The sequence below is a fragment of the Carettochelys insculpta genome, chromosome 12 (genome assembly GCF_033958435.1).
Source record: "Carettochelys insculpta isolate YL-2023 chromosome 12, ASM3395843v1, whole genome shotgun sequence".
In the NCBI taxonomy this organism is placed as follows: domain Eukaryota; kingdom Metazoa; phylum Chordata; order Testudines; family Carettochelyidae; genus Carettochelys; species Carettochelys insculpta.
Window position 1 is genome coordinate 32,613,113 of NC_134148.1, and position 12,406 is coordinate 32,625,518.

General features: G+C 39.9%; 1 protein-coding gene across 10 annotated transcripts in view; it reads right to left on the reverse strand.

Annotated features, from left to right (window-relative positions):
* AKAP13 (A-kinase anchoring protein 13) overlaps positions 1 to 12,406 on the reverse strand; it is a 352,799-nt gene that overhangs the window by 92,707 nt on the left and 247,686 nt on the right. For all 10 annotated transcript variants that reach the window (XM_075007027.1, XM_075007032.1, XM_075007030.1 and 7 more), the window contains one exon: positions 495 to 856. In XM_075007027.1, coding sequence (XP_074863128.1) covers positions 495 to 856 — 362 coding nt within the window. The remainder of the gene's footprint in view (positions 1 to 494; positions 857 to 12,406) is intronic.

Consider the following 12,406-nt stretch of genomic DNA (forward strand, 5'->3'; position numbering starts at 1 on the left):
TTTGAAATAAGTACTACTCCTCATGGAGTAAATTTTACCTATTTACAAAAAAGGTTGCATTGTGTAGACGCTAGGAGAGTTATTTCAAAGTAGCGGCTGTTATTTTGAAATAACTGTATTGCGTAGACATACCCCTAGATTTAATACTCAGGTTACTGCTTTTAACAAAACCTTGTACATAGAACCAGTGGGGATAATTCATATTAACAGCAGGTATTTCCATTCACTTCAGTGGGCTTTAGATCAGGGCCTAAGTCCCCTTGAAAGCTAAAATGTATTGTAGACATAAAGTACTTCTCATTCAGCAGGTAACTGAAACTAGGAAGATTAGTTTTGGGTGGGCGTGGTAGGTGGTTCTCTCCCTGTCTCCTCAGAGTTCATGGAATAGATAAATTAAGCATGACGTCACTGTTCTGTGTTTTTGCACATCTTTCAAATGCCAATTGCACAGGCCCCATGCAAATATACACAACCTTAAACAGCTTTTTTCTCACCTCCTTTGATTGATTTCTGCCTCGTTGGCAGCATTCTTTCCTGGTCCCCAGCTGTGCCGTCGGAATGGTGACAGTGGTCGCATGGAGTTTCTTAAGACAGAGGAGTGGGTAGGCACTTCTGTAATACTGTCCATCTCTTCGTCCATCTCACCTGAGCCATCAAGTTCGCTCTCCCGTCCCCCTCCAGCTACCATATTCGTGCAGCTTCCACCCAGAGCGTGCCTCTCCTTAGGCCTGTTCAGGGTCAGAGCATGCGGAAGGGATGTGTCACTTCCTACGGAGGAATTCCTCTCTAAGGACACGGTGTCATCTGCTGAAGAGCTAGAACTGGTGATTTCGCAAGCTGACTGCTCCTCTTCAGGCTGTTACAGCAAAAGCAAAAACATGAATCTTAGCTCAGAGAGTTCTTAACCAGGATGGATAAAAATTGTTATTTTTAATAAAAGAATCATTTTTCATTTCAACAGGGTTTTTTGAGTTTTTTTAAAATCAATAAAATTCCAAAATTTCATTCAAAAATAACTACTACATTTCATCACAAACTTGCTACACGTACATTTATAATCTCATAAAAATGAACTAATAGTTTTAGCCCACCCAGACTAACTACTAGCTCCTGTTTCTTGAACGTGCTAGGTTTTCAATTTCTGCTCCTCAGCAGACTAAAACAATGTGCAAAGAGAGACTCAACGTGGATTGGATTGTTTTTGTTCTGTGCTTATGATGTGGTGGATGTTGGCCAAGCATGGCAGAAGAGTTAGCTAAGATATTGTCTTAAAGACAGAGACACACTATCTAGGAAAGAAAAAGAGGAAGCATAAAAAGGAACCGTGGAGTGGACTGGAAAGAAAAAAGGCAAGACATTATACAGCACACACAGCTTACTATGTCGCCCCACACTTTTGCCATATTACAAACTGTCATGGATTCTGGGCATCGGGGACACCCTACCTGGGAATATTTTGAAGAAATTCATTCCCCGGGTGAAAAAAGAAAACTGTCACATGCAAGCCGTGCAAGAAGATGATATGAGGCCTAACTACAAGAACAAATCATCATAAGAAAAACCTTTTTATTGGCAGAAAATGATGTGACTGGCAGTGTGAATATAGCTGAGTGAATCAACTGGTTAATAACTTAAATAATTCACTTTGAAATGCATCTTTCTTCAAGACTCTCTCTCTATGCCTTGTAGTGTAAGTGTGATTTGACAAGAAATTCGTCAGCTGTTTGCTGTGTTGGATGTGGCTAGAAAGAAAGTTTAACTTACAATTATGTCCTTTACGGCTTGCTTAATTAGTTAACTAGATTTAGAATCTACCATCTATGTACACAGTACAGAAGGCTGCAGTATGAGAAATCTAGAGTGCAGTTGCCATTGAGTGTCATTCTCCTCTTTCATATTACATAAGACACACCCCTTATCTTGGAACATCATGGCCACAAGAACCTAATGGTGATGCCATAAGTGTGTTCCGTATTTTACTTCAGCGTAACTCAGCTTTACCAAGGGAACCTTTTCTCAAAAAAAAACAGAAGTGCCAGTGAGTTCAGCAGGGCTTACTCCAAAATGAAGTGCACTCTAATCAGAGTCAATCTTAACATTTTTGATAATTTGATTTAAATCAATTATTTAAACTGTCTTGATTTAAATCAATCTAGCCAGTCTCACCTGCCAGCTCTGGCCAGAACCAGTCATCACAAAAGCTAGGCCCATTCTTTCTTCTTGTATAATTTGTCCTCTAAAACTTTGCTTCCTTGTCTCATCCTACCTTAAAACTCCCTGCTACCATAAAGTTGGGCTCCCCACTTAGTTCTGCCAATGCAATCCAAACCTGACACTCCAGGAGTTCCTGCTATTCCATTCATGTCTCTCTCACAGTTCTGTCAATACATCTTAACCCTACAATGTAGCCTCTCCTGCAATTCCAATACTGAAGCCTTTACCAGGCAAAGATTTGCAAGCCTGCCAAATACTTCGAGTTTCAATAACGAGCACAGATGATTGCTATGTCACATGACTTCAGTCAGCAAACGCAGCCCCTCTGTGTAATTTGAACCAGATTTTTAGCTTCTAGTACTACAGATGAAAGGCTAACATACGCTTTCATTTCACCATATAGCATAAATAGAACTTTTCAGCAGTATAAAATGAACAAAAATAAAGGATTAGTCCCCTCCCACAATCATCTTCCATTTATCAAAAAGTTATTGTGAGGATTTTCAGCAACTGCCAATTTCAAATATAACTGACAAATAACCTTCCACTAGATCGGCCTCCTTGTGTGATGCATCTTTATTTACATTACAATTTTTGGTTTAGTTTGCTGCAAAAGCAGTAAATGGAACCCATGCAAATTCTATTTGGCCATCGGCCACATACTGACAATGTAACCTACAGAGTGTCTATGGTTATCCTATGCTCCCATTGGTTACTGTAAAAAACACAAGCATGATGAGGACATCATTTTCAAATTGAAATGATATTTGCCCTTAAAAGCCAGTGTGGAAAGTTTCAATGTGTACCCCTGTAGAGCCCCGTATTGTACCATTTCAAACAACAACATTCAGAATGATCCATCCAGGTATATATAATGGATTATTCACCAAAGGCTTAATCTATCCTGCTGCAGAAGATCGACCCACTAAGGGTCATGCTTCCAGGGTTTGAGTTCACCCATGTATGAAATTGAACTCTCAGGGGTCAAAGTCGACCCCTTTGCTCCTCTCAAGAGGCAGAGAGTAAGGTAGGTCAACAGGAGAGTTTCAATGTGTTTCTCCCACTGACCTTCCCCTGTTGAGACAGACAAGTTAGCTGAGCCTATATACATTGATTTTAGCTATGCAACTTACTGATATTCACGAGGAAACGAGCATTCAAGGAGCTAAACTGTCAAGTGTCATTTGCAAAAAGATAACAGTTGTCAGAAGAGAAAGGGGCCTCTCTAAATGCAACAGACAGCAGAGATGAATGTGAACACAAATGCAATTACCACAGTCCCACTATGGGACACCTCAGAGTCTAACATCCTGGATTCTTTAGGAAAACACAGAAACAAAAAAAAAGCCCCTATAAATTAGACCATTCCAGCATCTGCATGTTTCTGTTCTGTGTTTATAATAAAAAAAAAATACTAGCTACAAGCTGATGTTGCATTTAAAAAGCGTGAGGTGTTTGAAAACAGTCAATGGTAACGTACTTCATAATTAAGAGAACCCTTACTGTCTAGTTTCATGGGCATTAGCCCTGCGTCTCATATCAGTTTAATACATATTAGATACGTTTTTAAGATATATATTAAAATGATTCCATACTGTTTCCCTCAAGCTCATCCATCAAAAAAACAATATCCACAGAGCAATATTCATGAGTAATACTTCTCATCCTGCCCACCGAAGAATATATTTTTGGTTGAAAGAATTCAATATTCTACGGTAGGAAAATCAGCCATTAAAGATACATTTTCTATAAATATATGCTGGTGACATAATTCTTACGTAATGTTAGAAAAAAGCATATTGGAGTATATTTTTAAATTGAGATGTTGGGTAAAACAAAAATAGTACTCGAGAAGCAGCCTTACAAAGTCACTGTTTTTTTTTCATAATTGATGATAGCCGTAAGCTTACATTTCATACTCTTCACAGAAATATTGTTATGTTTTCAATATGGAATAACAAAGGTATGTTTTATGCAAGATGGGTCACAGTCACAGGGTCTGTCTTCAAGTAACAGATTTACTGATACTCACAGGGAACTGAGCATTCCAATTTTGGAGGTATCATTGGAAAGATTAAGATTTACTGAATGGTCGTATGCATGTATTATTTCTGTATGTGAGGTTAGGAACACGGGTTATGTAACAATTACAACTGGGTGCGTATTTGGCATATACCCATCAGCCAATAACCCATCAGCCTTGATAGGCCATTTGTAAGAACCAGCAAGACTGTGAAGATGCTAATCATGCTCTCTAAGAAGCATCTTGTGATGTAGCTGTGACCCTATTAGGTCAGGCGGGCCCATCACTTCTAGTAATTTTCCACTAAAAGTAAAAGGTGTGGGCATGTGTCAAGTTTGGGAAAGAAAAGAATAAAGATCCCTGCCCTATGAAAACCTATGTGAGGTGAGTGGCGGGAGGGATGTCAATGTGACTACTTCATTTCCTGCTTGCCAAAAAGCACACTGCTAAAGACACCTGAAGGAAAACAAGAGGGGAATTCAGACAAAGACAGGGGTCCACTCTAAAAGAAGGTATAACTGAAACTCTATACTACAGAAGCTTTGCAACCTGGCTAAAATAAGATTTAGGGTAAGAAATGACAATTTTGAACCTGTTACTTAAATGCATTAAGTTTTGTTTATGTATTTTTGCTTTATTTTCTCAGTAATCTGCCTAGCTGTTTGTTATCTCTTACATTTACTTAAAATTTACTCTAATAAAATTGTTTTTTGTTTATTCTGAAACCCAGTTTGTGCAATTCATAATTGTGGGTGGGGAGAATGAGAAAGGCAAGGGGCTGTGCATACCTTCCTCTTCATTGAGGAAGAGGTTGCATTTCAAAATATACTTTGGGTTCTGCATGCAGGTGGTGGGAACCTGAGTGCTGGGTCAAGTTCCCTAAACTGAGTCTTCCCAGAGCTGATCTCAGTATCTGTGTCTTTCTGTAACTGTGTGTTGCCCTGCATGTGTGAATGTGCTACAGGAGGCTTCAGAGCCTGGGTCAGCAAGACAGGGTAAAAGGGTGCCAGGCTGGCAGAGCAGACAAGCTCAGAGGTATGCCAGTACATCAGGTAGCATCATTAAAGGGGATGACCCATCACAATAGCTTGGTATTTGCATGTCATGGTGACAGTTTATTGAACGGCCTGAATCCAGACAAATTACTCCGTAGCCACGATGAGAACAATACTTTGTCAGAGATAGAAATAGGCTCTTTCCTGGGTTTTGGGAAGCTATTGTCACAATTAATTTGGTGTCTCTGAAGAGAAAGAAGATTGCTTCCTGGCTGACCACCACAAGGGTGCAGTTAGAGGACCTTAATACCAGATGCAAACACCATCAATGTAATGAAAAGTTACCAAACTAGTATGTTTTGCTGCCTATCTTCAAAACAGGCAAAGGGACGTTCAGATGGAAATAATTTACTAAAACAAAACATCACTACTTTAAAGAAAAAAAAACAGACTTACTCACCCTCATTTATGCATTTGTTTGTTAAATTACAGACAGGCAGAACCCAAGTGTAATTAAAATGCAAAATATATTTGGTGAGTTTATGGTTTTACCTTTATCTCTTAGATTGATTTAGTTAAAAACAACAAGGTATGAGTGGCTCCTGCTGTGTATAGTCATGGCTCTAATACTTCTCATGGCCTTCGGGAAAAATTCCCCTGAATAACACTGATTTCTTGTTTTAAAAGAGACCCTTCCATCCTACGAGACAAAGCATTTTAAAGAGTCAAGACTAACTGGGACACGGTGTGGCCTAGTGGACGTAACTCCAAATTTGGACTCAGGAAGCCTGGGTTCTGACCCCAGCTCTGCTAATGCATGATCTTCAACAAGAACACTTCACCTATCTGAGTTGCCGTTCCTCCAGCTGTAAAATGGTGATAATGCTATTGGCCCTCCTACATAAAATATTTTGAGGTTTATAAATGAAAAATACTGCACAAGAGGTAGGTATTAATTAAATATGAAATAAAAGTTAAGCCATCGGTAGGTTAGGTGTGAGTTAAGTTCCTTTCCAGTGCAAATATTTTATATACATCCCAAGAGGCGTTAAAAAATATGGATATGTAATGTTACCGAAATGCAGCCCATTTTGTGGAGAGGAAGGGGATTTAGCACATAAGACAACAGTTTGGAAAGGGGAAACTTTGGCTAAGGGTGCTGTGAAAAACCCTGTACTGATAATAAGTACTATGCATAATATCCATGCACATCAGACAAGAATTAGCTTTAAAGGAAAAGCATAAAGCCACTTTTTATTGCTAATGAAAATCATCAGTGGAACTAAACAACTGTAGGTGGATCACCTATTTATTCAGAGACTTTGTTTACAGCCTCAGGCTACCTAAAAATTAACCTCCACTGTTGCTGTCACTGAGTTAAATACTTCTAAAAGTATCTGTTGGAGTCGGCTGTTGCTTCAGTAGTGGAAGAAACTGCCAGCCAGAAAGTTTTCTGGCTCAAATTTATTCCTGAAGTTCTGAGGATTGCAGTTGTAATTAGAGATACAAAAAGCAGTTTTACACAAACTAAAAACATATACAAGAGCACAGTCAGGGTCACGGCCCATTCCAAAGACAATGGACGGTTGGTTCCTGGCTTCTGAAGCATCTTCCTGTCCTTTAACTGGCTCTTCCAAGAGTGTGGATGCCTGATTGGACCTTCCTTCCTAAATCCTGCCTTTAATCCCATGTGCAGTTTAAGGAACTTAACGCCTTGCTTGCCCAAAAGTGAGCAGGGTCCCTGGACCCATCACTGACATGACTGAAGTATTTTTTCATAATTTCTGGGGGTTTCACTATAATGAAAGACAGAGATAGATAAAATCTGCATTCTTAGACCTTTTCTCCTTCTCTTATGTAGTTTCTAGTCTGTTAGAATGGGGTTGGCTCAAGGTCTCTAGACTGCACACACTGATTTGCAATAGCAGAATTGCTCAAGCACTCAATTATACACACACTTTTTTATTTCAGGGTCCCCACACAAAGTAAAAAAGCATCTCTGCACAAATCAAGCTGTAGGCTGACACCTGTATTTTTCAATAAAATATTATAATAGAGACTTATTAAGTAAATAAAATGTTAAATCTCTCAGAAATTATTGCGTATTTCAGGCTATGGTTACGCCCATCATGTCTGCTCTCCCTCCTTAGCCCAGTTAATTGGAAAACCATTAAAATAGCATAAGGAATAATAACTAAGTGCTTAAAACCGAAAATGGTTCAGCATAGGAGATTTTATCTGTAGATGTTGGAAAAACCTATATCATATTCCAGACTTAGAAGGTAGAGTTATTCCTTCACCTCATTAATGAAATACCCTCTTGTAGACCCAAGTAACAGATGCATGTAAAATAAAACAAACTCAGAAAGAAAAGCCCAGAAGACGACCAGAAACCCTCAATATCAAAAGGTCTGATCGTCATAAGCTGTTCATCATCACCACTACACAATTATTTTTAAGTTTTGCAATTTGCTACTACAATCAAGAAAAAAAAAAACCATGTTAATAGAACTGCAAACTTTGTTATACAGCCTACAGTAGCGGCAGGTGCACAAACCACAGCTGCTTACTATTTCTTTCAGCTAATGAAAGTGGGTCCTCAGTTCTAACCCTGCCAATGACACTACGTCCATGGTGATTACTAAACTAGGTATGACCATGACACTCCCAAAAGTTGGCTAATTCAGTAAAATATATTAAACACACACACGCACGCACCACGCATGCACTCCAGGTGACTTTAAGGAAGGCCGATTAATTACGTGATGGAAATTTTAAAATTACACAATAACGCGACATAGTCTTGATGGCTGTGTCTACACTAGCAAGTTCTGTTGAAAGATTTTTTGAAAGACGGGGGCTTTTACGAAAGATCCATGGAGCATGTACACACAAAAAGCATTCTTTCAAAACTAAATCGAAAGTCTGTGGTGCTCCTTTTGAAAGCGCTCTTCCACACCCATTTCAGGAAGAATGCCTTCTTTTAAAAGCTTCCTTTGAAAGAAAACATGTGTAGACACTCCTCAGGGACCTTCTTCAGAAAGAACAGTCCTCACAGCACCTGATTTTTTAGTCCCCGGCCTGTCTTTTGAATGAGGGAGGACTGTGTGGACACACTCTTCCGAATGAGCAGATCACTCTTTCCATCTGTTTTTTTGTGTCTGGATGCGCTCTTTCGAAAGAAATCTTCCAGAAGGGCTTCTTTTGAAAGATCACCATAGTGTAGGTGTAGCCAATATATGCCAAAAAGTGGAAGGGTTTTGCCATTAAAATTAGAAAAACAGTTTCCTTTGGGAATTTTTATGCTGTTGTTCAGGAAAGCATGGACACTTCTGGGGAAAAGCTGAGAGGAAGGTGAAAAATATTGGTGTGAAGGGGGACCACTCCCATAAGGAAGTCTTTGGGGAATCCACAATCATAATAGAATTTTCAGAAGTGAAGGCCAAACAATCTACTCATGAAAATGATTATTGTACACCTCTATATATCACAGATTTTCTATCCACTGCCCAACTGCGTACAAGATTGGAAGCTTTAGAAAATACTCCACAGATTTTTTTTTCTTTTTCCAGCTGTTATCACAGCTTACATGTAAGACTGATACATGGCTCAAAAATATAAGGAATACAGTCTCAGTTGTGACCTCTGGTTCATGGAGGTCATTTGCCTAACAATAACAGCAAGCAGAGGCTCACAAGATGCAGGGTGATTTTGACTGTGAATGGGAGCTTAAACGTTAGGACGAGCAAGCAATACTAGTTATGGCCTAGGAAGACAGAGTTACACAGCAGACAGGAAATGACCTTACCCAGCATTAATCATTTGCAGAAGAGAATGTTGCAATATCTGCCTTCTGCACAGATAACTCTTTAGAGAAGGAGGACGACGACTAGGCTATGGGAATAAATACTGGAACAGAGCCTGATATTTTGCTGGAGTCTTAGGACTCATTGTGTAAATGACTCCTAGATGCCAGCAACGGCAAAGCATCTGAAGGAAAGAGTAATGCTTTGATGAGAGGGCTTCTAACTGAGGAGCTCTTGTTTCTTTGACATCTAATATTCAATTTTGCATGTGCCAGTCAGAACAATATGGGAGACAGGCAAAGCGCATAAACGAGAACATAGATATACACACACCTATAGGTTACATCTACACTTACTAAAAACTTCAAAATGACCATGCTAATGGCCAAATCGAAGAATACTAATGAGGTGCTGAAGTGAAAGTGATTAGTTGACAGGAATGAGATTTCGATATTGGAGGGGTCCTTTCTAAAAGGACCCCTGTGTAGACAATCCACGGGTGAGCGAACTGCGGCACTTTCGAAGTGCTGTGGCCAGCAGCATGCTAATGAGGTGCTGAATATGCATTTTAGCACCTCATCAGTATTCTTCGATTTGGCCATTAGCATAGTCATTTTGAAGTTTTTATTAAGTGCAGACATGGCCATAGTGAGGGGCAATCTGAGGCATCTCACAGAGATTGACTGGAGCCTAAGCCTCTGAAGCCCCTAACAGAAGCAAGGCTTAAAATAGTGAAATATGAACAATCTTGAGGAGGCTACATGAATTTCTGATATTCACAGATATGTGTCTGCTGTGATTGCAGTTTCTTAACTATATTAAATACCTCTTGGATTTCCAGCCAGCGTTCACTGAATATTTGTATAGTAACACTTGCTACGAGGACGGGATATTTCATGCAGCAAACTACTGCTACAGCAAGCAGTTCAAGTGTATCGCTATTCTGAGGACAAACTGGAACTTTAGAGTAATAATAATCAGGAATGGGTAAAATCAAAGTGATCCAAGTTTTTGAGAAACTCACATGCTTCCCCCCATCCCCCCGAAGGGGGCCTTTTCGTTGTTCCAACTTTTTTCTTCTGTAGTTTAAATCTATTCTTCCTCCTCAAATCAATTAAAACAATATTTACCTGGGAAAAAGGAAATCTGCACTAATTGCTAGGAATAAAACTATCTCACTAGCTCCCAGAAAGAGAGGCTAGTATAAATAGATGTCCTACAGGACATGCTGTACTTGTTCATGAGGATTTCTCTCTCCCGCTCACTCCATTTTTAACTTAACTCAGTATTAATTTTTCTGTTCACCCACTCATTCTATTTTTCACTCCCAATTTTTTCATTAGCTTTTTTTTTTTTTTGTCCATGCTCCTTTTGCCACAGTATTTCCTATACATTTGATAGCATAGACACAGATACAAAACAATTGGTAAACACATAAAATAGACAGGTTGGGCTAGAAATTCTGTGTTTAGATAGTTTCTCTCCCCTGCACAAATTAGTCTTCAGTTTCCTAAATCAGAACTCATTGACATGTGGAATTCGGATTGAGAGCAGTGACTATGATATACATTCAATGAATTTAACCCATTGCCGTTTATCAGAAAACATGATAAGAAGCAGGATCACGGGCACTTTCTGATTTTTACAAACATGTTTGTAATTCAGAGTTGTTTGCTGAACGGGTTACATTATGGGTCATTCACAGACTATTTGCTGTGCTACCATTCAGCATATGCTGTATATCTGGTCACTGAAGATTCATGATCACGTCTGTGCTCAAGAGCTGGACAACTCTGAAACCCACAAATACAGCCACACTATCCAACGGACAGCTAAGGGCCAGCCCTGTGTTTTGAGAGGGATGGGGGGCCGGCAGCAGCTCTACCAGCTCCAATGTTTCCAGCCCCACTCCACTCTGCCTCACTAGCTGCCAGCGTCGTGTGGAAGAGGACGGGGCAGGGGCTTGGAGGAAGAGGGTGGAATGGAGAGAGAGGTGGAGTGGTTCAGGGCCTGGTGTGGAGGCGTGGGGGGTTGTCCTCAGCACTGTACCTTCTAGGGACAGCCCTACCCACAAACACTTTTAAGATGGCCATTCCAACATCAATATTGTGTAAATCCATTTTCACCATCAGTTTTCTGAAATGTGTGTGAATTCACAGCACTTTCCATTGAAAACAAGAAAAAGCTACTGAGTTTAAGGGGATTAATGAAAGCATCTGGTCTTTATAAATATACAATGAATGGATGTGCTGGAAAAGTGCCGGTCTGGAAAAGGGAACCCTCCCGTTTAGATTCTGTTTAGATTTTGAGGGTTAGCAATGGGGAGACTACAGTGCTTATAAGGGTATGGGTTTTTCAGAAATAACTTATTTAGGTGTTAGAATGTTGAAATAAGTTATTTTTGAATAGAGAGTTCACACTACAAGAGTATTCGGAATTGAATGTTCACAGTAGAGAGCCCAATTTCGAAATAAGAGCAATAATAGAATGCCTCCCTGGAGGCCAATTAAGTCATAATTACCTCTGCTTAGTACACACTGAGTCAATTTTGAAATAGAAAGTTGTGAGGTTAGCAAAACTTGTTCATTTTGGTGGACGTACTATGTTGAGTTAAATGCCCTGTTATTCCAGAACAACAAGCTTTGCAGTGTGGGCCTGGGGTGCGGGGTGGGTGTTGTTCCAGTAAAAAGTTTTTTTTCCCCCCCACCAAAAAACAAGAGGGGGAAGGGAGCAGATACGTCTGAAGACGGAGGTCAGCGAAGTCATTAAAACTTTGAATAAGGTTCCAAACTAACAGTTTCATTCTGGAAATAAGACAATTTCTTCAGTACTCATCTGTCACTGTAAGACAGCCATCAAAGAACTATACACCTCATAAATGTCTTCCTCACTCCTGCCGCTGCATGTTTCTTTCCTCTGTGACACTCCTGACATTCTGGATTACTGTGTCTTTTGAGCCTATATTTGTAAGAGTTATATTTGGGAAGCACACCCTATTATGTGGGGAAAGAATTAAATGTTTTGCCATTATATTATCTAACTCCTCACCACCACCACTTTCACAAACACCTTTATTAGGAGCAGACACAAATAACGAGCAATGTCAACCAAGTTCATTTGCTTATGCAACTCCCTGACTGAGGTAATTGGAGACCATGAACTGCACTGCTAGGCGGAAAGCCATGTATTCTCAGAGGCAGGCACCCTCCATCATTTAGTGAGCAAGATGGGAAAGGGCGAGGCTGGAGAGTGCTGTGCCCTGCCACATTCATTAAGGGTAACTTTCCAGTTAATTTATAGCACATGAGATCACATAGCCCAGGCTGTGGTCCTTCCCATCCTGCTGGAAAATGTTTGCCATCGACTGA